Here is a 26,858-nt window from a genome sequence, read left to right on the forward strand (position 1 = left end):
AAATATTTTATATTTACAGGTGGACGTTGGTGATCTACCACCACTTTTCTGCAGACCAAGAAGAAGTCCAAAATTAAATCCCGATTCACGTCAGGCATCGTTATTAGCTGGTTTAGGTGCTGGTAGTCGAAGACAATCAAGTGTACCACGTCCAGCTGCTGACGATTCCTCCTCACAATGCGGTGGATCGAGTCCAATACCAAGATCACTTCATGTTCGGAAATTGGAACGATCTCCACTTTGTTTAACGGATAGCTTATCAAAGACTACATTGGAAAATGTTCCACTACGAGAAGAAGCAACAAATCGTGCCGTTAACATCAAGCTCGCCCTCGATGATTTCTTCATAGATGCTAAGCCAAAATTTCGAAAGAATGAAAGAGTACTGTCTACCATCGCATCTTCCTCAACTACTAGCGACTATCCATCTCAAATAGTTATAAGAGAATCTCGTTCGTTAGATCCTTTTCCATTCGAGGTCTATGCAAAGAGATTCGAACAAGAGAACTTTTGTTGGAAGGAACCGAAAAAGAGTTTTCGATCATTGGAAAATTGTGACAAGTGTGCACGGACCAACTCAAAAACCGATCTTACCGGTAAAGTTTTGAACAATAATTATCCAAACGGCAATATGATAATCATACCTCACACCGACATAACGTCGAACGAAGCGGAGACTCCTTTACTGATGGGTGACGAGAGTGGTTGTATAGGAGAAATATTGCCGGTGAAACGTTGGCGCTCTTTGGATCAAGTGGTACCTGCTCCCAGTACGGACAATGTGCCAGACAAAAAGTCTTCCGCACGAAATTCTATAAGAAGCTGGCTAGTAAATCTGTTCAATGGTAATGGTTTACGCAACAGCGATGTTTCTTTAAGAAGGGGTGTTATTGCTGGATACGATATACAGTCAGAGCGTGAGAGTATAGTTTGAATGAATTGTTTTTTTTTATTATCCTTACTACGCTTCTCCTTCTTAAAAGGAAACAAGTTTATGATGATGTAATAGAAGAATCTTGTATATCGCGAACGAAAGTGTATAATGTATATTATGTTTATGAGTCATAAGCATGATTAATTGTTGCCATGTTTTTTTTAGATTATGTACGTGAAATTTATATATATATATATATATATATATATATATATATATATATATGTATATAAATAATACGTATATATGTATACATATATATCTACATATACATATACATTTATATGTATGTATGCATGTATGTATATATATATGTGCGTGTGAAAGTTACCGACAATGTATATTTTTATTACCTAGATATTTTATAATTCGTACTATATAAACTGTGCGTCAGCGTCGATGCCGAAAGTGACTTACGTAGCGCAGGACTGTTGCCTTGCCTATTAAGATTTTTAATCCGAGTATGTAATGAGGACAGACAAGAAATTATTTTATAAATATCGTTCTAACCAAAGTGTAAAGATGCGTGAGATCGTTCAGATCTCTTATGAGTTAGCATAATAAAACTTCTCGCGTAGAAGGAAATGAGCTAACGCAGCTGGAGTATACGTACGTCTTCCGCATACATCGTTCAATTTGCTCCATGCTCATGTTTAAAGTATGTACATATGGTGTGTGTACGTAAATACCTGCATACGTATGTACATATATATATATATATATATATATATATACATGTATATGTATGTACACACTCGTGTATATGTATGTGTATCTATAATTTTAAACCCGTTCACTGAAGGAAGCAAATTATCTGTATGGCTGTGAAAAGTGAACTAGATTGTACCTAAGGTGCTTAGTAATATATGATGTTGTCAAATGTACATAACTGAACAATAATATATCGATGAAAAAAAAAGTGTGAATTAAAGATAATTATTACCTTATGTAAAAAATATGTACCTATTCAGTTAGAAAGTGTAACGTAATAGACAATATTCCCTTATATAAAAAATAGATTAAAAATATGGAACTTTTGAAATAATAGACATTTTTTTTTATAAATAGCAGCAAGATATTCTTTATTTTAATATTTTTTGAAGAGATACATTGGTCTAATAAATATATCTGATCTGATATATGATATATGATATATGATATATATCATATCTGATCTAATAAATTTGTTATATATTTACATAAATTATATAGAATTTTAAGTTTAATCACTATAACCATTAGTTAAAATTTACTACCATTACAAATATTTGATCATATTATTCATGACCAGCATAAAATTTGCCCAAGAAATCTTTTGGTTTTGGATTATATGTGTCTTTAAAATGATTTAAAAGATTTCCTATAGGTTTCCAAATATTTATTACCTCCATCAATTCCATATGACCCTAATAAAATAATTTATTATATTCCTTTTATTAAAAAAGTCACAAACTAAGATTATTAAAGCATTCTTTTGTTTCATTAAAAATTGTAGTCATTACAATATTTCACAATTAAATATTAATAATATAAAGTGAAATAATATCAATATAAAAAGTATAACACACAAACTATTATTACCTTGATTACAAGTAAGTCGATTACTCTCACGTCTGTTACGTACTTATTCTTTAGAAACTCTGAGCGTAGTTTTTCTAAACATTGTTTCCGTGTATATGGTATGTCATAATCAATAACTGTAATACAAATAAGAATTTATAACATAAATACTTTTTTTATAACTGCTTAAAAAAGTATTATGCCTTAAAGTATGCTTAAAGAAGTATGTCATATTTTTGTACGCTTACATAAGAGGTTACTTGAATTCCTGACATTAAAAATAAAAAAAAAGTTGACACTATCTAACAAAAAATTTATTCACGTTAAATTTAATAATATCGAAACAAATACAAAATTTCACTTTGGATCGTTTTTAATCATTCTTTTAGTTATGAGTATTTTAAGGTTAAGTAACACAATAGATACTTAAATACAAATATAAATAAGTAGACAAAAAAATGTTCACATACCTATAAAAGGTATTTGTCTACACCAAGCCCTATAAAGGGCTAAAACTTTCTTACGTGCTTCAGCATGATTAGAAGACAATATAGGTCGAGCTTGACGAGTAATCCGCGCAACCGAGGGCGAAGCCATTTTGAACACTACGCATTCAAAGAACTAATAATTTTAAAAGGATATAGTTACTAAAACGACGTCCATCAAATGTTTAATGACCAATCTATACAATCATTTTGCTTATATTGATATATATTTGTCAAGTTAATTTTCTTGTTTTCTAAAAATAAAAAATGTATTTGTGACAAAAGATGAATTAGCTTAAAAAAATTATTAAGCTATCTCACATAGTTTATAAATAGATGTCACTACATTTAATATTTAAATAATATATATTAAAAATCAATCGTTTATTATATTAATTATACGAATATAAAATATTAATCTAAATTTTATATAAGTTCGTATATATTTTATATAGTTCATGCTACAATTGATCTGCGCATGCGCATTGATAAATTTAGCCTTGTTTTTCGTTAATAGTGCCATTAGATGTCACTTTTGTGCAATTTTTCGAGGCGCTTCATTTATTTGATAGAAAAACGATGCCAATCGAAATTATAGGTATATATGTAAATTTATTGTTTTTATTTCAAAGTAAATACGACATTCATATAGGATAAAAGTTTAATTCGTTTTATTCTTTCATTTATAATTATTTATAATTATTTTATTCTTAATAATTTATCGCGTAGAAATATTATATTCTCGTTTACTTATAATTTTACACATTTTATTATCTACAAAGTTAATTTCTATACGCAGCAATCTCCTTGTATATTTATATAATTGTAATATAACACAAGTACTGTTGAACTGCTGAATCGGCTGCATTCATGTAAATTATTTAATTTAGAAAACTTTGTTAAATTATATTCGAAAGATAGTCGAGTAACACATTAATCAATATTTTGAATTGTCAAATAATTTTTTAAACGATATCTTGAATTAGGAATATTTTAATTCCTTTGTCGTATATTTTAGAAATTAATGTCATAAGGAATAAGCATAACACTTAGAGTGTAAGTAAAATATATTTTATTAGTATACCATTAGTTAAAAAGGGGCAACTACTTCTATAATTTGCTTATGCATAAAACAAAGTAGCACAGTGGTTCCAATATCAACGATTACTAGTAAGCATGTTGCTATCTTAAATTTGTAGCAAAGCTTACTAAGTACTTTAGTTACGCAATTGTGTACTAGGATCAGTTAGAGGAACGTATGAAACTTGCATTAGCTTCTGTTTTGTAGTAGATCCATCTGCATGCTTATCCACTTGTAGTAGATCTTGAAATCTTTGGAAACCTTCAATGGCAACTACAGGGCAGATAAGACGACCTCCAGGAGCTAGCTGGTCTACCAACTACAGATATGCAAAATTGTAATAATCAAATATATAGAACATAGACATTTCTTCTTTATTTTTTCATACCTGTTGTGGAAGAGTTTCAGCCGCAGCTCCAACATGTATAGCATTGTAAGGCCCGTCAGCATCATGTCCCAATCTGCCATCTCCCACTAGTTGCATTCACAATGATCTGTTGTTAGTCTCCAGTCTATCTTTTATGATTACAGCAAAGTCACACAGTTGATGGACAGAGATCCGTTTGATTCTTCGTGGTAATACCTACTCCACGTGGATAGATTACGAGTTTTTCACATTTTAACTAGACTTTTATTATTTATTATCCCTTGCCTTTTTTTTACAGACATGCCTGATAATGATAGCGAAAAGCAGAAACAGTTACAAAAGGGATGTTGTTTAGTTCTCGTTATGGCTCATAATCATAATCGTACGATATTTTTTCTTTTCCACGTAGTGACATTAGTCAAGTATTAATTTCAATAATCTTACCAATGAATTTAAGACGGCCATCTTTGAGAAAATGTGGACAGTCCTCCCGTACATTTCTTGTAGAAACTTCTATTAGCTCGGGAATATGCTCGATACCGACAACTCGTCCGCGAGGACCAACCATAAAAGCCATACAAGCTGATAAATATCCAGAACCTGAACCGACATCTAATGCCCTAGCACCATCGAAGAGTTGATCCGAGAGAATAGACAATGCATAGGCATGCTAAAACAAAGAAATAAAATCGAAATGTATCCTTTAATATGCAAAGCAAAATAGATAGAATATTCAAAAAATATTTCAATCATCATATAATGTTTGTAAATATAATATTGTATAAAAAACAGGTTAATATATATGTGCTCATTTACAAATGAAGTGGTTTGTATAATATATCTGGAAAATCTCCAATAACTACTAAAGATTTTTATTTAACATAACCAACAAAGAATGATAAGGGGGTTAAACTAATATCTCTGTGACGAAATGTCAGCGTTAATTCTTCTTAATATGAACCTCTAGATTATTTTTAATTTATTTAAAATGAGTTTTTAAGGAACATAAATTCACCTGAACAATTTCAGTTATCACATTTATTGAGATCTGATAAAGTAATGTGTGCTTAATCTTGATAGTGTCTTCTTGAAATGTAAATAACAAATGGAAAGGTAATCATAAGTATCAATATATTGACATTGTTTTATCTTCTTATTGGCACAGAATACTGACACAGTTGTGTCTTTAAGGACTTTATACATCTTTATATACATTAATATAACCTTGATAAAGTATACAATGTTAATAAAATGTTATAATTTTAGTAATGTCATAATTCTGGATTTACAGAATCGAAGAAAAAAAAAAAAAGAAAACAACCAAAAATTTACTTGCCATATGTGGAGCACTGATTGTAACGTTGTAACCAATTTTTCTAGGTCGATCAAGATATGGATCTGCTTCATGACAATATCTTGCTCTATCTACTGCAAGCATAGCAGCTTCTGCTCTAGCAGTTGCCAAAATGCCAGTTTCTAAAAACATAATTTAACTCGATATAAATTTCTTATTATTTATTAACACACATTACGTTACCTTTCAACTTGGTCACCATCTCTTGATTTGTCACACCATTGCAGTGCCATGCCATGCTCCACAAATGCTGCAATATCCACTATATATAAAATATAAATTTTTTTATTAACAAAACAATATTTATACATTATAGAAAGTTCTGATATCGTTCAAAGAAACATAAAATATACAATTAGTAATATAAAAATAATATTATTCGAACGTTTTCATAAAAAAAAAAGTAACCGTAACCTAACAAATATCGTACAAAATAGATATCTTTCGTTTGACACAATGCTATATCTATAATTATATGCAATTTTGAACTAGAAAATAATAATTAGAGCATGTTGATATTCAAATAGAAATATAAAAAAAATTTTCTTGAAAATAATATGAAACGTACCTTGTATTATTACAACTGTTTCTTGACAGTTAGCGACCCTTAGGGTGTGTTGTGTCATGAATGGAAGCGAGTAGAGTGGTGGGGAGAAGAGGATCAGCTGATAGGAATGCCTTGATATCGATTTGGCCCGGGAACGACGTGAGACACACGTTTTTAATTCGTCAACGTCTCCACTTTGATCTTTCTTTTGGAGTAATTCTTAGAATAATTTCATAGTTCTCGCGAAAGTGTATCCGGAAGTCGAGTCAGGAGTTTCCGACGATCACTACGCTTTTCGTATGCGAGTTATAAAAAAAACATGCGAATGATTGATATAAATACTCTCGGAAACATCAGGAAAAAGGATTATTCATGATCATTTTAGAAATTTATGTTTTTCCACAATATAAGAAAATTCCTTGTATCTAATGATTTCATTAAAAAAAGTGTCGTTCTTCGTTTTCTTTTTATCATTCAATGATCTTTCATTGATTAAATGGTTATATTATATTAACACGTCGAAAAATATTTGTATACATTTTTAAAAAATCATTTATTATCAATACTTTTCTGTCGCATTATAAAGATCTTCAATTGATATAAGCAAATTTGAGAAATTCAAAAGTTCTCGTTTAAATCGCATAAATCTATATAAATTATAAGTTTGGAAAAAAAAGACCATTGTGTATCATGCGAGTGTTTGGAAATTTTAACGAGATACTTACATTCTCTCACACCAATATCCATTCGTTAAAATTAACCGTAAATGTGTCGTAAATAATCGTTGTAGAGTAACTCATAAATTAAACTTTTTCCGAGATACTGTGGAAAGATTTAATGATAAATCATCATTGCCGGAGATTTTCCAAACGAATTGACTTAAAACAAGCACCATGAGATCTTCCGCGTTCGTATGTTATGAATTCGTGACGATCGGAGATGTCTGGAAACGTTGAGAAGAAAAAAAAAAAGAAGGAAGAAAAAAAATCTACGATTTTAAAACACATAGTTTATAAGATATTAGCCAAACATGAAATGTTTGATCTAAAAGATAATGAATATTTGCTATCGTCTAATTTTTAATATGCTATGCAATTAGAATTTTTTATTTTTAATTTCGTATTACTAATATAGACTTTGTAAATATATCAAAGTAACGATTTCATGAATAGTATAAATACAAACGTGTTCATTCTTAACATTTCACAGTCGAATTTCAATTTCCACACTTCAAATTTCGAAGTTGTGGAGGATTTCGACAAGAAGAATAATTTTGTAATTAAAGTAGAACGTATTTATAGCAAATTAATTCATAGGAAACATTTATATTTGTATTATGAAATTATTCAAAATTTATTACAAATATAACGTGCAAAATAATGACATTTAATATTATAATTATATGAAAAAAATAAAAATTAAATCGTTTCATTTATAAACTGCATGATATTAATTTGATATTATAATGTTGTTATATTTTATTTATTTTAGAATAACAAGTATAAGTTTGACAAATTATCAAAGTTTTTTCGTAACGGATAGGATGATCAAAAGATGTTCCATTAAAGAATACTCGATTTTCTTAAATATCAAAGAACTTTTGCTCTTTCTTAAAATTCCCGTTATCCTCGCATAAATCTCTTTATTTTTAATTCATTACCGGGGAAAATTTCCCGAGGGAAATGTCCATTTACTAATTACATTCAATTCAATTCTTATGTTTATTTAATTTTATTCTTAAAATTAACTTTTAAGATGTTTTCGAGATGAAACTCTTCAATGTTAATTATTTTTTTTTGCGAAAATTATTGAAAAGAAATATAAATGATTAACATCTCAAGTTAGATATATTTGATTTTCAAATAAATTAATTTAGAATAATTAGAATAATACATATTTTTCTTTTTTCTTATTCAATGCAATTAGTTAACTTCACATTAATTCACATAAATGACGATCATGAAAATATCATAAGATAAAAGATTTTCGAGGTTTCATAAAGAAATCGAGATTTTATAAAAATTTTTTAAAATCATAAGGAAAGATATTATCGCTCATTTTAATTTTAATTGATAATTAATATTATTCTTTGATCAAGAATCTTTTCCAGGAAATGTTATAAGAAGTGAGAAAAAAGTAAAATAAAATGAAAAAAAAATGTCATCAAAAACTAGAGAACCGATAAGAAGATACGTGAACATACACGTTTACGCATATTTGAACGCGCGTTCGCGTAGCAAGTAGATATGATAAAAAGTCATGCGCGTTTGGTTACAAGGGGTTGTCGATATCGGTATAAATTGACGTACAGATCGTCCCATGGAGCGCAGATAGTCGATCGCTCGGTTAAGAAACATAGAGAATAATAGAAAGAGAAAGATTTTCATTGATCTTTTTTAAGTATCTCTTAATCGATTTGATTATTCACAATGGGACTAATTCGAACGATCGAATGATCGATCTTAGTTTGCTTTCATTATAAGACTAATTCGAGTTTTGATTAATTGTCATCGTGAGTCATTATTGTTTTATATATTTCGATGATAAAACAAATTTTTTTTTATCGATCAAGATCCAACTTTGTAAATCGGTTTTATCGTGCACCAAAAATTGACTAGTTCCCTGTTCTAAATATATTCAACATGATGGGGGATATCAAGGAGCGAATGGATGACCCAGGAAAGTTTCGACAATTTGTAGCAGCGATGGTTGGTGAGTACCGTTCATAAAACTTAAAATTTGTTCTTATTTTATTTAACTTCGAAAGTCAAAGTGAGAATAAAGTGCTATAAAAGAGATATATCTAAAGGAAAAAGAGAAAACTTCGATGCAAAAGTTTTCGACAGTTTAAGACAAAGCTTTAGAAGAATTTGATGTCGAATTGAAAGAAAAAAATCAATGAGGAATTTTTCTTTTTTTCTTTTTATTTTTACAGTGAATTTAGCAGCTATGACATATGGGTCAATGATCGGTTGGCAATCACCAATGTCACCACAATTACAAAGTGAAAACCCACCAGTTGGAACAATAGCAATGACAAACGATGAAGTTTCTTGGCTGAGTGGAATTATGTGTTTAGGAGGAATTATAACAACTCCAATGATGGGTCCATTATCAGAGAAACTTGGACGCAAACTCACGGGTTGTCTCATTGGCCTACCATTCCTAATTTGTTCCTTTTTAACGATTTTTGCAACCGAACAAATACATATCTTTATTGCACGTTTTTTCGCCGGTATCGGGGGTGCAGGTGCGCTCTTTTTAGTTCCACTCTACGTTTCCGAAATTTCTTGTGACTCGATACGTGGTATGCTGGGTAGTTTGGTTGTTTTAGTAGTGAACTTCGGAATACTGATAACTTACATATTAGGTGGATTCTTATCTTACAATATCTGTAATATTTGTATCGCTGTGCTACCTGTGATCTATCTAGGAAGTTTTCTTTTCCTACCAGAGACACCTGTTTATTTAATTCGTCGCAATCGACTTCGTGAGGCTGATAGGTGAGTATTTGTTAATTTAATTCAATGATAAATACGTTGTTCTGGATAGATACCTTTTTTTTTTAGAATTTATCCGATCAATAGAAGATAAAAATGTTGATTATATTCAGGGTTCAGTCGAAATGTAGGAATGAATATTCTATCGTAGGTCTTTGATGTGGCTGAGGGCGGGACACCAATTGACGGTGGAGAGAGAGCTGTTACGTTTGCAGATCGCTGCGAAGGAAGCCGCAACATTATCTAGATCTATTGGTTTGAAGGATCTCTTCAGGAATAAAGGAACAATCAAAGGATTAGTGATTGGACTAGGCATCTTCGCTGGTCAACAACTTTGTGGTATATTTGCTATGGTAAGTATATTCACACAAAAATTGGAACAAACAAACTTTGATAAGCATTATCAAGAAAAAAAAAAAACAATGTAGAAAAGAATTTGCTTGACTTCCATTGAATCTTTTTAACGTTATCGTCTCGATAGAAGGCATAAATCTATTGCAAGTATCGCTGCGTCTGGTAAATAAACATTGCGTTTTTAACATTTACTTGTCATTCCTTATCTAATATTAATAATTGATGATGACATTTGAAGATAGAGCCTATTCTAAATAGTTCTTTCTTAATACAATTATCTAATATACTATATATTTTGATTTACGAATAAATATAATTATAAGTAAGAATTATTTATTACTCATTTATAAATCAACTTAATAAATGTAATATTTTATAATATTTCATTATTATTTTGCATAGATATTGAGTTGACTTATGAATCATTACTATTTTATTATATTAAACTTCTTACTTATAATTTCACTTATTTATGAATCAATTTTACTCTAACAAAATATGAATACTTTTTTTCACAGACAAGCTATACCGAGACGATTTTTCGTATATCAGGCAGTTCGTTATCACCGAACACAGCTGTGATCATCGTAGGTGCCATACAAGTTGCAGGATCTTATCTATCAACTTCACTGATGGAACGAACCGGTAGAAGACCTCTTCTATTAATATCCTGTCTGGGGATGTGTATTTGCCATTACATACTCGGTATTTTCTGCTATCTTCAAGAACTAAATTATGACGTTTCTACGTTTGGTTGGATACCTGTGATAGCTTTATCGGCTTACATGATCACCTATTGTTTGGGTTTGGGTCCTGGACCCTACGTTATTTGCTCTGAAATATTTGATCAGGACCTCTCCAGTTTGGCAATTACAGTAGCTCTCTTCTTTACTTGGGTTGTTGCTTTCATAGTAGTGAAGTTCTTTGCAAATGTCGTAGATCTATTTGGCATGTACGGATGTTTCTTTATTTTGGGCACTTCCTGTATTTCAACTTTTATCTTCATTTACATTTTGGTGCCGGAAACGAAGGGAAGGTCGCGAGAAGATATTTTAAATGAATTAAATGGTGGAGATTCTTGGGCTTCGACAATCGCTGACGTCAAGATTTCATCAACAGATGCATGACGTTCGTTAAAGATTGCTATTATTGAAAAGAACATGGACGTTTTCGTAAATGAAACGAATCTTCGAAATTCCTTGGATAATAATGAGTAAAGATCATCGAGAAAGTGAAAATTGATTTGTTGGCTGTGCAATGAGTGCTTCATTAATTGTTATGTATGAAGTGTACTGATCGGCTGGACCGATATTTATGAATCAATTTTTTGAACTCTGTACAAAGAATATTTTACTCTTAAAGAAGTATATATATAAATATATATATATATGTATATATATATAAAACGATAATATTTTACATCAATAATATAAGTATAGATTATATAGGATAAGTAAAATGTGATTGAAGGATATCGAAAAAAGAAATATTCATGTGGTATTGACAAATCACGTTATATTTGAAACGATATTGTATTTTTCCTCAATAGTATTCGTTCTAAAACGTATGAACACAGTGTTTAGATGAATGTTTTAATGTTTTCCATAATATGGTAAAAAAATCTGCGATAATAATTATTACAAGTATTTTATATTTGCATCGATCCATTTTTTTATCTTTACACTTTCTTTCTATTTATTAATTATATATCCGGAAAGAGTTTAATATACATACATACATACATACATACATACATACATACATACATACATACATACACACATACATACGCACATACACACGAAAATTATTATATAAGTCTTAAGAACATATTAAAATATAATAAGTAATAATTTTTTTTTCTTTAAGAGTACTTTGTGATAGCAGGAATTATACTACGAAGAAATGTACAATTTTCTATTTTTACTAAAATTTGACATTATTACAGTTCCTTTTAAATTTTTATTAAAAAGTACGTACAAAGAGCATTCTCATTATCTATCTTTCAATCGAAATATACGCAAAATATTTATGTAGCAAGATCAATCGTCTTCCAATCTCTTTCGTACATTTTTGTTTCCTATCTTCCGTTTTTTAAAGATCCTTAACGACGAACCCTCATCATCGCTATCTCCTGTCGATATAGTTGTAATAGTTTTCTCTTTGAAGATTCTTTGAGGCGGAGGTGGTTCGGATTTTTCGAAAATAGGCAACTGTATCTGCTTTTGCTGCGGCAATTGAAGATCTACAGGTTTCCTTTCTCTGAAAAAAAGAATATTGTTACTAAAAAGGCGATATATATATATAGAGAAGAGAGAGAGAGAGAGAGAGAGAGAGAAACATTAGAACATTTCCAAAAAAGTTTCCGTTTTATAAATAAATATTTACATGACTTTTACAGTCTCCCAGGATCCATAAGGCTGTTGAAACTCAGGAATACTGTAATCCCTTCTGTAAGGTTTCTCTTCTTCTTCTTTCGACTCTTGTTTTACAATAATCTCTTTAGTGTCTTCCTCTTTAATTTGTACTTCTTGTTTTCTTTGTTGTTGCTTTCGCAATTCTTTCATTCTTTCTCGTTCGGCATTAGCCCTTTGTTCTTCAATAAGATCGGCTTTTTCAATCTCCTCTTCCTTTTTTAACTGCTCTAAAAGTTCTTCCTGAAGAGCTTGTTCCTTCACTTCCTCTTCTTGCTCGGCAAATGTCATATAACCCTCTTCTGGAGGTTCCCAGACTGATTCTAGTAATATGTGGAAGAAGAAAAAATATTTTTCAATTATGTTGATTTCTTTTTTTTTTATAACTAAAAAAGATATTATTTCAATAAGAAAGTGATTGAATAAGAAAATAATACATTGCAGAATATACTTATATAGATATACATACAGAGTATTTCATTCGAAATTCCGCATATAATTATTTTCTAAACTACAGCTTCTTTCAAGAAATGTTTCAAATAAAACTTACCCTCTTTCGGTGATAGGGTGGGGAGAGAAGTGAGAGAAATCATCTTATTATGGCTCAAAACTTCTCCAAGTGGACTGTTTCTAAAATTTCAAGACTACCTTTGTTTTTTTATATGGAACTATATATTTTTATTTAGGTAGATTTATTTAGGTCAATAAATTCGTCTTGGAATGAGTTGCACGCTTACCTAAATAAAAACATACAGTTTCTATATGGAGAAAAAACAAAAGTCACTTTGAAATCTCGAAAGAAGAATTGTAATTACCATAAAATGCCGCCTCGTTCCCTATATCCCGAAAAGAGTAAATTCTTTTGTAAAACGAACTATAGTTTGAGAAACAATTGCTTGCGAAACTTCGAATGAAACGCCCTGTGTATACATATATATACATATACATATATCTATATATATATATATGTATATACGTACCATTAGTTTCTATGTGCCAGTAGTAAGTGTATCCTTCGGGACTGAGAGCCTCATACCAAAGTTTCCTGACGGCTTTTCTTCGTCCATCGTCCTCTTGGGCCTTTTTTTTTTTTCCCTTTCCTTTACTTGCTTTATTCTTCCCTTGAGTTTTATTCTCGACGCTGGTACTTTGCTGGTTCTTCGTATGCGACAACCTCGTCAAAGCCGTTGGATCGCAAGGATCAATTTCTTGGGGGAACTGTATACGATTTCAACAATAAAATGAAGAAAAAAAAAAGAAAGATATTTGTCATAATAAATTGTAAAGGTTTTTTTTTTTTTAACTTTTTCGACTATTCGATTGATATTTTTCGTAGTCTTTTTATATCTCACGATTTACAGAAAATCTATTCTAATCCATCATTGTTCTAATAAATTAATATCTCAATAAGACAAAAATATATTATGTACTCACGTGTCGATAATTATTTTGTTTGAATCTCGGTACTGTTTCCAGTGCAGCTTCTGGTATCGAATTCGCATTTTGTGGCGTCTAAGTGTAAACGAAAAATCATATAATTATTTTAATTATACAAACTTTAAAATAACAAATTTTTACGTACTTTTAGGCTTTCCGATCGATTTAGTTTTTCTTTTATTATCCTGTCAGCCGTCATATCTCTCGTATTGTTTTCAACATCTTTGAGATAAGCAGCCATGGCAGCCTATCAAAAGTTAATTAAAAAGAATTTCTTGATTAATTAATTTATTATTTTGTGAAAGTTTTTGTTATGTTTATACAAAGCATCTCATTAATATACGCACGTTTTCCATCTTCTTTAGATCATCCTCGAATTTTTTGTTTTGTTTCGCCTGCTTCGCGCTGTTCTTGTGTATTTCCTTGAGTCTTTTACTGACATTTTCTTTGTGCTTCTTTCCGCCCTCGTGGAAGTCGATACTCGGTTTATTGTCAGCGATCCAACATTTACAAAAGTCGCAGAATTTCCGTCCCTGGGACTTCCAATAATCAGCCCTGCAATGGACACATTATTAAAGATCAATTTCCTCAAAATCTTTCTTCAGAGAATATCTACAATTTTCCGTGTTTACAAATATTACTATGTGTCTTCCACATTTCTCAAGATATACCGATTCGATCTGAATTTCAGAATGTATATAATGCTATAAACGTAGACATTCTCTGTCGTTTGGTAACATCATTGGCTATAAAATTTTGCAAAGGCTTTTACGTTTTTGACCTATAATAATTTCCTCTACACCCCTTCGTATTACTGTGATCCATTTACGTGCATATGCTTCGTTGTCCCGTACGTTATGATCGTCCTCGTTTCTAATTTTATTTAACTCGTTAATGCATATCTGGATCGTAAAATTTGCAAGTTCTCTTTTGTCCAACAAAAATATTTTTTACAGTATCTTCGTAAGAATGAGAAAGAGAGAGAGAGAAAATAAATATTTATAAAAATGTATACTATCCAAATAATATAGAGAATGGAAATATATTTATATAGCGCCTGTTTATGCATCAACATATACAGTGTTAAAATAGTTGGTTTTCTATAATTTGAAAACTAATAAATAATAAACTACATAATATTTTAAGCTCAGTTACGTCGAAAGGATCATTGACCTTCAACTTATCAAAATATACGTCTGTTTGATTTGTAAATAATGTATTTATATAACATGGAGTATAACATTGCAGTATAGTATAAATCAATTAGTCAGTCGTTAAAATGCTGATTATCTTGTAAACGATGTATAATAGCAATTTTTAATTAGATTTTAATTGAAAATGACTGCCACTATATAAATATGTTAAAAAAAGAAATTATAAGTATCAAATTAAAAGAATTACATCGATCTGAAAAAAGTTACGGGAAAAAAAAATTGTTACATATAATTGACTCAGAATCGTGCAAATTAATTAAAAACTTTCTTGTAACTTCAATTAACCGCGAAATATTTGCTCGGACATTTATAGACCGACATCCTGTATATGTGCTATCGGAGTAAAAGAAAAAAAATTAAAAAAAAGAAAAAAAAAAAAAAAAGAAAAATACGAAAAAGAAAAAAAGAAACAAGATAGGAATAACAGAAATCGAAGATTCTGTTATTGAATTTTTAGATTGCTTTTGCATTAACATCGAAAACTAATTTGTAAAAATGTCTCTGTTAATTTAATACTAATTTCACGATAAAGTAAAGAACTTTTCAACGTAGTCTGTTCCATTGTAATATGATATCTAAACGTATAAAAGGAGCCAATCTAACGATTCGTACCACACACTAACCAGCACTTTATACTGCACTTTATGCAATGTTATTACAAGTATGGCCGTCGCGTAATGCGATGTCTACGTGCTATGACCATAAAAGAGAAAACGCAGGAATCCTTCTCTCATACAAAATCACGATGTCGATGGTGAATACGTGACTCTCTGATAAAGTACGTTAAAGTGCAATTAACAGTGATCGAAGCTATCAGGTAGTCATATAGGACGCGTTAAAGTTTTCATGTTGAAGGAGAAACTTTTTGTTAATGTATTTCCTTCTGACTTCACTTGCAATGCATATTAGAATCGTGATAAGAATTAAAATTATATATTTGTTTTTTTATTTGAACGATACATACATATGTACGTATCGTTCATATATTCGTAGAGAAATCGTGCATATATTTTCATTTTTAATAAATTGAAAGGCAACCTGTTCAAATAATTAAAATTTTATTCTTTTATTCTTTATGAGAAAAGAAAAAATATTTAAAACATGAACGATCATTGTTTGATACAAAATAAAAGATCAATTTTTTTCTTTCGAATGTTTTGAAAAAAGAATAAAATAGACAATAATGCAATGACGATAACAAATCTCTGTAAACATGGAATAGTAAATCAAGAAGTAAAATATTTATCCGAACTCAAATGTTTCTTCGTACGCCAGTATATTTAATTTTACGTAGACAGTTAAAGAGAGATATACTGTCTATCCAAAAGGTAGAGAATAAAATCTCGAAGAAATTTTCTCACAGATTCAACGGTAACAATCTCCTCTGGCAGTATTATGCTCCTCGCCTAATTTAAAGCAGTAGAAAGGTGAAAGGTGAAACGTAGGGGGAAGGAAACGTTGATAAACCAAGAAAATTCTTTTCTCGTGTCCAAAGAGAAGTGCGAATTAGTTGGCAATTAACCGTCGTCCTTACTTGACCTGAAGTACTTGCACTTGGCCTTCGCATCCTCGTGTGTGTGTGTGTATTATACTCAGAAAAAGATTAAGAGATTCGGTGACAAACGAAACTAATAAGAAACAGAGAGAAAGAGAGAGAGAGAGAAAGAGAGAGAGAAAGAGAAAGAGAAGGATGCAAAAACATTTGACTCGACGAAATTTTAACTAACATAGAAATGTATATATCCGGTAATTTTCGGATGCCAAATGCATTTTCAAGATCATAGTACGAGTGCCAATTACGAGAAGCCAATTAGGAATCGAATTATCGTTTAAAGTATTCGGCTTAGTTATCGGATTAAAGTAACAACGAACAAGACACCCATGAAATGAAAAAGATACATATACACACACAAACAGAGAGACATATATAGACGATATATAAAAGAAGAAGGAAAGTCGATTGCGGTAATATACGTCGAAAATAAAGATAAATTTTTATTAACGAAGAAGGAAGAAAGAAGAGATAAAGTTAGAATTGGATGAACCGGTAAGTTTTTCTTCATCTCACGTACGGTGTACCTACTATTTACTCGAACAGAGTTTAATCTTTCGGACGAGAGAGAAATCTCATTTATCGATTATTCTTCAATCCGTTCGCCTTCATTTACGAGCTCGTTACGTCGAAATTAATCATGAATTGCATAATTTCTCGATCGAAACATAATCTCGTGAATTACGTATAATACGTTTTCAATTATATCGTATCGCTTTGAGATATAATCATACTAATATAAATGACTTGTTTTTGTTTGTTTTTCTGGAAACGATAAAATACAACATCAATGATGAAAAACGGTTACTTTCAATCAAAGTTTCGTCACTTCAAAAGATGATAAATATGTACCATAATATTATCGACGATAAGAAAACGTTGAAACGTCACTCTTTTATAACGATCTAATTCATAAGAATAGATCGTGACAGGAGGTTCCATTAAAGCGAGCATCGATGAATTACGATAATGGACGAGCGAACCAGCAAGCTCAGATAAGATCTCGCGAGATCAATACTCTAAGTTTCAAGGCGCACGTTGCTTGGCCAATTTCCAAAATAGCTACACACATCCACTCGTTTCATTTCCTCTTTTTATATGATCGACTCATTTTCTCTAATTCAGCCTTGGATGTCCTCGATGTGTACGCGCGATGCATACGGTTAGATTCATGTTAATATACTTTAGAAACTATCTGTGTATCTAAATTTACTAGATGTATGATTTCGAACTAAACATTTCGAGATCATAGGCTCTACTACTGCTTTGCCAGTCTAGTCTTTTCGTTTCAATCGCTTTCGCATATAACTAGACCGTAGCAACAGGTTTGATTCCGCTACGTGCAAGCAAAATCGATAATCACCGAACGAAACCGATTTATATGTATAGATATCAGGATAAATTTTGAGACAAAATGAGATAAAGCTAATCTTTTAATCCTTTAGGAATACGTAGGTATAAAGATTCCATTTTTTTTTTCCCTTTGATATTCTCTTTTAGAACGAGAATTTCAAGCTGCGGAATGTATTTCCAATATTCATTTTATATTTATCACGTTAATGAACAAAGTAATTTTATATAAATTAATACATTTATCTCCAATAGATATTATAAATTTTTTTAAATAAAAGATACAAGAGAAATTATACTTATTATTAGCAAGTATACTTTTAATCTTTCCAATATCATAAAAGATATCTTTTATGATATTGGAAAAATTAAATATGAAAACGTTTTACATAAAAACTTACAAAGTTAAATGCCGGTTATTGGTTTTAGTTTATCACTAAAACTACAGATCTATTTTTACCGTATCAATATGACGAATACTTGGAAAAAATAGTTCATCCGTTTAATTCATTTTATTCGTTATAAAAATGAATAAAGAAACACAACTTTTGGTTAATATATTTTTAATGATTATGATTTTAATAATTATAAAACACAAAATTTTTAATACGTCTCTTTGATAGGTTTGGTAGTCTAATGTTAATAATTTACGTAATAAGCGCATAATGTTAAACGGTAATATGTAATTCTATCTTCAAAACAAAACTTTTGTATTCGTTGTTTACTACAAGAGAATCATTTATGACGCGGAAATAGTCAAATTTCTCCTAACCTAAACATTTACATAGGCCGAATAGATGCGTCACAAAATTGTACGAGTTCGTATTTGAAGTGCGTCGTAAAAATAAGAGACTCGGTTGAAGTGTACTAATGATGCATCCATAACTAGCTTGCTAGGCTAGGTACCTGATGACACTATCTATAGAACCGTGCCACTATTAATACGGTCTATTATTAATAGAGCTCGGTCTTGGGACGGTTGTGATTCCTCGATGCAATTTGCATCGTCCCTTTGCTTGTCAAAAGGCGAGAGAGCCACGTCACATTTCCCACGCAGGTCAAATACGCGATAATAAGGGTAATAAAATAGAATCTTCTGGCTATTCGACTTGGCATACCACATGCCAAAAGTCTTTTGTCGAACTACTTAGTGATCTTATCGTTTATAACATAAGAAAAATTACAAAGGATTCTTGAATCCATTTAAATGAATTAATTTAATAAATATTAAATGTATAAGATAATTTTATTGATTCTCATTTTTCAAATTAAAAAATTAAGAAAAGAAACAATACTACATAAGTGTGCGCACGTGCGGACGCGTGTATACACATATGTATATTTACAATAAAGCACAAGAATAAGTTCGTAATGTCGTAAAGTAAGTCGTACGAAAGAATTCTATAAGTAAAGAAAGTGCATCCACGTGGATGCACCCGAAGCGTTCCAGGACGTAACTTATCATTAGAAAGTTTTTTTATTTTTCTTTTGTAATCCAAACGAACACGTTTCAAATAACGAGGGAATGGAAGAGAGAAATTTCATTCATTTTTAACGATGGAGTAAGCGTAAGAATTAGTGAACAAGAAAAGCTTTTCGAGAACGTTTAATGAATTTTCTCTAAATTAATCTTTATTATCTTTCTTTTTTTTTTTTAATATAACAGATATTTTTAAAAGTATTTACATAAAAATTATCTTGTTTAATTCGATAAATTACTATTTATAGTTATTTTAACGATAGTAACTTAATACAATCTTTCATGGTTTATCAATATTTATATTTACTGAAATCCGTTTATAACAAGACGTTAAAGTTGTACACAGAGCGCGACCGATTAACGAAGTAGATATACTAACCTTGTTAAGTGTACTATTGGCGGTCTATCATAAGGTTTCTAACAAGGTCGCAAACGAGCCAGACTTTGGTGTGTCGTTACAGCTTGGCTCCTAGTCAACTCGAGCGTTCGTTTAACGATACATAATGTTATTTAAGTGCCCTAAACTTCTTCGAAGTAAAACAATAATTAAAATATTAATCGAACGTAATATTTCTTTTTCATTAAACATAATTATATTTAATCTTTAATAAAAATTATCGAACTTGTTGAAATTGTTTAATATTGAAAGAAAATTTGTACGTTTCCTAGTTAAAAAAAAAAAAATGCGTAAAATACGTCTTGAAATATTATTGACATTTCAAGAACTTATCTACGAACAGTTGTGATAATAAAGAAGTTGATCGATGAATTCGCTGCACTTTTGCAAACAGATTTTCATCATCGATCATTTCGTTGATATCGCAAGTCGCTTATGCGTCCTATAGAAATATAGTTATTAATCAAAGCATAGATATACAGTGACTATCCATTTTCACGTTAGTTTCTGACCTTCGACTTTACAAGAAATATATCATCAAAGAATCGTATCAATCTGAATAATTGATTGTGACAAACTCGTTAAAGTTTAAATTTATAATATATATTTTTTTATTATTTAATATATAAATTAAAATTATATATATATATATACATATAAATTATATATTACTAAATATAACAAATAATAATATAATTATACTATATATTATTGAATTAAAAATATTATATATTTAATTAGATATTTTACTAACGCTAAAATTTATTGAATTAAGGTTTTTATAATGTATAAACTGTTACATATAAAACTTATAGTAACCAATTCGCGTCTGGTGCATGGCCGAGACACGGAATGGCTACGACACATATAAATGGACCTTTAAATGACTCAATATATTTAGACGCTTAAAAAAAGATATATACAGAGTTAGATAAAAAAAAATAATTGAGAGAAAATTCAACTAACGTTTCCTGCAAAAGCTTTTTTTGCTAATTAATTTTTAAATTTATTTATTATATTTTATTCGCAACCAACCATGTTCGATCCACGTGAGAAGAGACAGCTGTTAGACTATCGTTTTTGTTGGACGTACCCTTTGTCGACCGTTCCAAACTGTTAAGGATTCGGACAAAATATACCTCGATAAATTTTATCTTGATCTTTCGGACACCGACCATTGAACGATAATCGTTCCGTAGTATTTCGTCGTTCATGCATTAATTTCGCTAAAAGATTTAATATCGAAAAATAGAATTTCATATGGGTAACTCTAGTGCGATGAATATTATCACTCAATTCTCATTAATTTACTTATCAAACGTATATATAATAACTCTACTTTCTTTCCATTTCTTTTTATAAATCATGTTTTTTATTTGTTAAATTCAATAATCTTTTCGATATTTAATTACATTCATTCTAATAGATTTTTAATATAACTGTGATCAATTAGATATATTTTATTTAATTTAATTTTATTTCTATTCTTAAATTTCTCTTTTTATTGTTTTCTTTTTCTTTTATCTTTCGTAACTTTAATGCTTTAATTCAATTTTTCTCTTTTTCTCTTTCTCTTCTTTATTTCAATTAAATGTGAATAAAAACACTGATATATTTCATTTGGATTTTAGTATATTATTATGATAGAAAATTTAAGATCAACAGAGAAAGAGATAGAAAGTGAGAATCTTAAACAATGTCGGAATACTATAATACTTTTGTATCGAACTGTCTCCATAATGCAAGGACGTCGCGCGTGTCCGTCGAGTACAGATATTAATGAGGAATAATTAATTCTGTCTTAGATAGAACTTTCCTCTCGAGACCTCTGAATTCTGTAGAAGGACGCAGAGATTGGCTGGTTTAATGTTCTTCGTGTATATTAATATAAACGAATACAAAATTGAGGGATCATGAATCAGAACGAAAAAGTATTGTCGATTAATATTTGTCTAATCTTATTTTCTAATTTATTTAATTATTTATTTTTACAAATCTTAGAAAATGTTTGTTTATTTTTTTTTTTTTTTTTTTTTTTTTTTTTTTTTTTTTTTTTAATAGACATGTATCCATCTCCCTTTTCTTTTTGTTGTATCTATTATCACTATAAAGACAACATATTATTAAGCTCCTTCTTTTTCTCACGCCAAGTTCTTTTTTTCGATTTGGGTGCTGGCCTTCGTTATCGTAAATCTCTCGATTTATCTTCGCTGACAGAAACGGTTCTAAGGGGATAAAAAAAGAGGGCCATGGTGTACAGAATATTTTTTTCTCTTAGAAAAAAGCAACGTAATAGCTCCCGTGAGAAAAAGAAAGAGAGATAGAGAGAGAGAGAGAGAGAGAGAGAAAAAAGAGGGTAGATAAGAAACGAGTCAACCCTCAAAGATATTGCCAAAAAATTTTTTCTTAAATTCAGCATGTTACGTTCTGGTCAATGAAGGCTATCAATTTCAAGATAGAAAGGAGACGATGTAGTAATGTTAAAAATTGACCCAGATATGTAGCGTTAATGTACGAGAAACTATAAATGCGAATAAAGAGAATAATTCGTTGACGATAACAATGTCATCGTTTATCATAATTCGCACATTACGTTGTTACGTCATTTTTCATAGGAGCATTATACTAATCTTTTCGAATTGCCATAATCATTTGTTAAATTATACATTTTCTTATAATCGAATTTAAATCGATTTCGTTTATATATATATATATGTATATATATATATATATATATATATATATATATATATCGCAATTTTAAATAGAAGATAACGAGATTAAAACGTAAATGATCTTGAAAGCTCATAAAATTGTCCTTTAAAGGAACGTTCCAAGTATCGAGTTAAGTTTATGTTCTTTTCCGTGATGGAATCAAACGAAACGCGATATACTGTGAATGTGTGACAAAATCGAGCCGTGAAAATTGTGGCTATCATGAATGAAAAATGGTTGAAGAGAATTCATACTAAATCGTTTTATGCAGTTTTTATGAGAAGTCTTCCAAGAAACAAATATTCAGCCGAGACAATTGGCTTGCATCCAATTATAACGTTCGTTCGACTAACTTCTTCTTATTCTTATTATTCTACCTTTATCTCACTTGCATAAGTAAATAGATAATAATTCAGGCATTCATTGAAATAAAAATAAGAAAAAAGAATGAAAAAAATAAATAAACAAACAAACAAACAAAAGCATAATATTTGTGCGATATCGAACTGTTATTCTTTGTGCAAAGTGCGCGTGCACTGAGATTAAAAAAACGATGATTATTTTATTGATCGGATCGATAAATAATGTCGATATTTTTTATAAAAAAATATTGAATTCAATGTTATTCATTTAAACATTAAATACTATAAAATCAATATTAATTGCCGAGCCAACCAAATAAATTTATTTCATTATACTTTGATAGGATATGAATATATCGCATAACAATGACTCACACAGTAAAACTAACAATAAATTCATTATCGAAAATATTTCCAATCATCAAATACGAAAAATACCTATATAAAAACAAAGTTCACAGAAACGATTCAAATTAATATCGTCGAATTTGAACGTGTCCCAACTAATAACAAAATATTCACGATCACAAGAGAGTTCGTTCGTTCACACGGAAATTTTCGAACAATGGAGGGAACACAAGCACTAGCTCATGGCGTTATACGTTCGCATCTAACTCGAAAATTTATTCCGATTTAAATTTTGTCATCCGCATGGCAAATCTACGGGGAAAAAGTAGGACGATGATTCAAACGAGTTCTCCTGGATTACGGAGTAAAAAAGTGGATCGGATGATTGCTACCCGTCGAGAAAGAGAAAAAGAGAGAGAGAGAGAGAGAGAGAGAGAGAGAGAGAGAGAGAGAGAGAGAATGAATTGAAGTAGATTTTCTTTGAATCGTACTCTTTATTACAATATTTTTTATTTATTTTGAAGTGGGCGTCAATTTTCGAAAAAAGATACTTCGTTCAATATTTTTCGTTTTGTTTTGCTTCAACTCAATATGACTCTATATAACTTTGAAGTTATACAATCATAAGTATATTTTACTTTTTTTATTACAAAACTATTTACTTATTAATTCATATTCAAAAATTAATAAATTCAATATATGAATGTTCGAAAACATATTCTTATAAGTTTCATATTATATTCAGTAAGAAAAAGAATTAACAATATGAAAAACTTTTTTCTTATTATTATTCTATGATACGTAGAATTGATACTTTTATATCGGACCAAATCCATTATCTATTAACTCGCTTTATTTATATCGTAAAACGTATTATATTGTCATTAACACATAATAATATTCTTTTTGAACGTTATATAAGAATGAAAAAAATAGTTTATTATTACCAAGATTAGAATCAAAAGTGCTTCCTCTTGTTGTCTCTTTCGCTTTTCTTTTTTTCTTCTTCAACGACCGAATTCACGTGTTCTAACACGATTCTCTTCCTAACCGGCTACTACACGAGGCTTGCTTCTGACAACCGGCTCATGATATATAAAGATATTTATATGCTGAAAGCAGTTTACCGACGGCAGCCGGGATAGTGGATAGAAAAAGAAAAAATAAGAAAAAAGAAAAAAGGTCGGCTTTTGGCCGGAACAAAAGCAGTTGAATGAAATACCGTGAGTGTTAACGACAGACTAAAGCTAACGCTGAAGTTTTATAGAGTTACGTCACTAATGAATGATGTGCCGACTCGTAATCCAATTTGCTTGTTGATTTATATACCAGACAATTAATGGGGCGGAATATTTCTCTGAATCTATCATCGATTGCATGTACTAGTGTGTGCTATTACGTAGATGATTTTTTATTCTTGATATAAAGCGTATTTTTATTTTTATTTTTTTTTATTTTTATTTTTTGTTTTATTCTTTTATTTTTTTTTTTAATAAATAACAAGACATATCGTAAATTTAGAAGATCATTATTTTCAATGTCTTTTGGTTCAAAGGACTTTCGGAATCTTTAAAAAGTTGTTTTAAATATGAAGAAAAGGGTAATCTCTATTGAAAGATTTATTTGACCGATTTCGTCACTATGATTTTGTTAAAAATACATATCAACAGAAAGCACATATTTTTTTAATGGATAAAGAGACAAACGTTATAAAGATAACATGACGAAAGCATTTCTGTGTTCGAAAACATTCTCAAAGAATGAAACCGGTAGAAAAAAAAGGAGAATATCCAACGTAAAAAGTAAAGAAAAAAGAAAAGGATATCTTATTCATTTACATACGCAAATTCACGATGACCAATAATATAAAAACTCGCATATTTAAAATATTAACGAATTTTTGATACCCCCTTTTTCAATTGTCCTCTAAAATATCACATATGATGATTATTAGATATTATTTAACATTAACTAATTAATTATTAACAACAAATATTAATTTGAATTTTAAATATTATTTAAATTATGCGTGAAATTAATCCAATGAATGTAAAGGTTGACAATTGTTCATTTATATACAAGATAATTGGAAGCTTGAGATTCAACTGCAATCAATCAGTATGCTCTGTTGCTCATCATTAGCTATTGATAACGATTATGAATGATTCATCGAAAGATCATGATTTCGTGGTTCATTTATTTTCCGTCGAACACGTTCAAAATTCATTTTAAAAGTTCTGTTATTATCGCTATATTTTATAGTCGAATATTACGTGTATCTCTAATCTCTAATATCTTTTTCTACATACATATTATGTACTCCTTGCATACTACATTTAATCCATATCGGCTTCGAATACTTGCAAACGTATGTCGATCTTGAAAGTCTTCAAATTACAAACCAATTTCTATAATCTTTTTACGCTACCTATTTATTTTGTAACATAAAAAGAAAGAGAAAGAGAAAGAGAAAGAGAACGATTTGTTTCACATGAAAATAGTAAATCTTTTTTCTTAAATTCGACTGCTTAAATAAACGGTAAATTTAAATAAATTTTAATTAAAATGATATATATCTTTAATAACGTATAAAGAAAGTATTACAAAGAGAAGTAAGAGAGGGTCAAGTGTGTGTATGTGTGTGTGTGTGTGTAAGTCTGAATTTCATATATAATAGCTTATATACAAAGATATTCTGGTTCCTCGCGAAAGAAAACGAGATATTGCACGTACGTTTTCATAAAGAACGTGTTAACCGCATTTTATTCTAAGACAAATAGCTACATTTTGTCGCTAATTCGACAGATTGCCTTTAGGGAAAAAAAAAGGAGATAAGATTAATATATGGTAATTTATTAATAAAAAAATCGCGTATAACGAGATTATTTAATTATCAAAAACTTAATGGATATAATTGTCCCAATCAGACGAGCAATTAAATGTATTTCCATATTTAGAAAACGCTATAATAATAAATTTTATGATAACTAAAAATTTATTATCAGCAATACACATTCGTTAAGATAATTATTGTTGATTTGGTTAATTTCAATAATTACAATAATCGTAAACGATCATTAACGTTGAATTGTTATTTAAAACGAATTTACATTTTTGGAAAATACAAAAACGTTCCTTTACAGAGACTCGTTCGACCGAATTCGATCGATCTAAAGTAAGCAAACGAATTCGAGCCGAATTAGGAAACGCAAGAGAAGAGAAAAGTATGTGAATTTATAATCGGCTCGAGGTAAAATTAGAAACAAAGCGGTATCTTTTTCGTTAGAATACCATACCAACGTATATATCTGTGTTGTCTTGGTGTTGATCTCGTTACGTGCCATTGCCTCTTTTCTAATAGTATTTTCGTAAGAGTCGAATCAGCTATTCTAAGGGTTAATTTTCGT

The 26,858-nt window shown here is 29.9% G+C and overlaps 5 protein-coding genes across 14 annotated transcripts in view; 2 read left to right on the top strand and 3 right to left on the bottom strand.

The window, feature by feature from the left end:
- LOC124422025 (receptor-type guanylate cyclase Gyc76C-like) overlaps positions 1-1,818 on the top strand; it is a 73,987-nt gene extending 72,169 nt beyond the window's left edge. For all 7 annotated transcript variants that reach the window (XM_046957899.1, XM_046957898.1, XM_046957900.1 and 4 more), the window contains one exon: positions 20-1,818. In XM_046957899.1, coding sequence (XP_046813855.1) covers positions 20-934 — 915 coding nt within the window. In that variant the 3' untranslated portion in view covers positions 935-1,818. The remainder of the gene's footprint in view (positions 1-19) is intronic.
- A 213-nt stretch (positions 1,819-2,031) lies between these two features.
- LOC124422031 (NADH dehydrogenase [ubiquinone] 1 alpha subcomplex subunit 6) lies at positions 2,032-3,174 on the bottom strand. The gene is made up of 3 exons (XM_046957912.1): positions 2,965-3,174; positions 2,516-2,631; positions 2,032-2,340 (listed from the first exon to the last, which is right to left on the bottom strand). Exons 1-3 carry the CDS (start codon positions 3,089-3,091, stop codon positions 2,212-2,214), a joined length of 372 nt encoding a protein of 123 aa, XP_046813868.1. The 5' UTR covers positions 3,092-3,174; the 3' UTR covers positions 2,032-2,211.
- An 860-nt stretch (positions 3,175-4,034) lies between these two features.
- On the bottom strand, positions 4,035-6,491 carry LOC124422030 (protein-L-isoaspartate(D-aspartate) O-methyltransferase-like). 2 transcript variants are annotated; one of them, XM_046957910.1, is made up of 6 exons: positions 6,350-6,491; positions 5,965-6,043; positions 5,764-5,903; positions 4,872-5,097; positions 4,449-4,534; positions 4,035-4,379 (listed from the first exon to the last, which is right to left on the bottom strand). In XM_046957910.1, the coding sequence occupies exons 2-6, from the start codon at positions 6,017-6,019 to the stop codon at positions 4,197-4,199; spliced, it is 690 nt and encodes a 229-aa protein (XP_046813866.1). In that variant the 5' UTR covers positions 6,020-6,043; positions 6,350-6,491; the 3' UTR covers positions 4,035-4,196. The 2 variants fall into 2 exon arrangements, with proteins under 2 accessions (XP_046813866.1, XP_046813867.1); XM_046957911.1 differs by having other exon boundaries at positions 5,965-6,031; positions 6,350-6,484.
- LOC124422027 (facilitated trehalose transporter Tret1-like) lies at positions 6,490-11,923 on the top strand. Of its 2 annotated transcripts, none has more exons than XM_046957906.1 (5): positions 6,490-6,625; positions 8,901-9,040; positions 9,264-9,831; positions 9,980-10,181; positions 10,701-11,923. In XM_046957906.1, the coding sequence occupies exons 2-5, from the start codon at positions 8,971-8,973 to the stop codon at positions 11,307-11,309; spliced, it is 1,449 nt and encodes a 482-aa protein (XP_046813862.1). In that variant the 5' UTR covers positions 6,490-6,625; positions 8,901-8,970; the 3' UTR covers positions 11,310-11,923. The 2 variants fall into 2 exon arrangements, with proteins under 2 accessions (XP_046813862.1, XP_046813861.1); XM_046957905.1 differs by lacking the exon at positions 6,490-6,625 and adding an exon at positions 7,523-7,603.
- A 172-nt stretch (positions 11,924-12,095) lies between these two features.
- LOC124422028 (WW domain-binding protein 4) overlaps positions 12,096-26,858 on the bottom strand; it is a 42,906-nt gene continuing 28,143 nt past the window's right edge. Inside the window, exons 1-7 of one of the 2 annotated variants that reach the window (XM_046957907.1) lie at positions 14,806-16,261; positions 14,381-14,588; positions 14,179-14,280; positions 14,031-14,108; positions 13,577-13,814; positions 12,571-12,919; positions 12,096-12,444 (exon numbers count right to left, since the gene is read on the bottom strand). In XM_046957907.1, the coding sequence (XP_046813863.1) occupies positions 12,225-12,444; positions 12,571-12,919; positions 13,577-13,814; positions 14,031-14,108; positions 14,179-14,280; positions 14,381-14,588; positions 14,806-14,858 (1,248 nt within the window). In that variant the 5' untranslated portion in view covers positions 14,859-16,261 and the 3' untranslated portion in view covers positions 12,096-12,224. Of the gene's footprint in view, positions 12,445-12,570; positions 12,920-13,576; positions 13,815-14,030; positions 14,109-14,178; positions 14,281-14,380; positions 14,589-14,805; positions 16,262-26,858 lie in introns of those variants that run through there. The other variant, XM_046957908.1, reaches the window with a different exon arrangement.

Source organism: Vespa crabro, chromosome 2, assembly GCF_910589235.1.
Source record: "Vespa crabro chromosome 2, iyVesCrab1.2, whole genome shotgun sequence".
NCBI lineage: Eukaryota > Metazoa > Arthropoda > Insecta > Hymenoptera > Vespidae > Vespa > Vespa crabro.

Bases quoted from the DNA above. Each gene is read 5' to 3' on its own strand.
- LOC124422031 (XM_046957912.1), bottom strand. From the start codon at position 3,091: ATGGCTTCGCCCTCGGTTGCGCGGATTACTCGTCAAGCTCGACCTATA. The intron at 2,632-2,964 runs GTATGTGAACAT...TTTGTATTACAG, and splicing joins TAGACAAATACCTTTTATAG to TTATTGATTATGACATACCA. The intron at 2,341-2,515 runs GTAATAATAGTT...TTATTTTATTAG, and splicing joins TCGACTTACTTGTAATCAAG to GGTCATATGGAATTGATGGA.
- LOC124422027 (XM_046957906.1), top strand. From the start codon at position 8,971: ATGATGGGGGATATCAAGGAGCGAATGGATGACCCAGGAAAGTTTCGA. The intron at 9,041-9,263 runs GTGAGTACCGTT...TTATTTTTACAG, and splicing joins ATTTGTAGCAGCGATGGTTG to TGAATTTAGCAGCTATGACA. The intron at 9,832-9,979 runs GTGAGTATTTGT...ATTCTATCGTAG, and splicing joins CGACTTCGTGAGGCTGATAG to GTCTTTGATGTGGCTGAGGG.
- LOC124422030 (XM_046957910.1), bottom strand. From the start codon at position 6,019: ATGGCATGGCACTGCAATGGTGTGACAAATCAAGAGATGGTGACCAAG. The intron at 5,098-5,763 runs GCAAGTAAATTT...TCTTTGTTTTAG, and splicing joins CAATCAGTGCTCCACATATG to CATGCCTATGCATTGTCTAT. The intron at 4,535-4,871 runs GTAAGATTATTG...GAATGCAACTAG, and splicing joins TGGCCGTCTTAAATTCATTG to TGGGAGATGGCAGATTGGGA.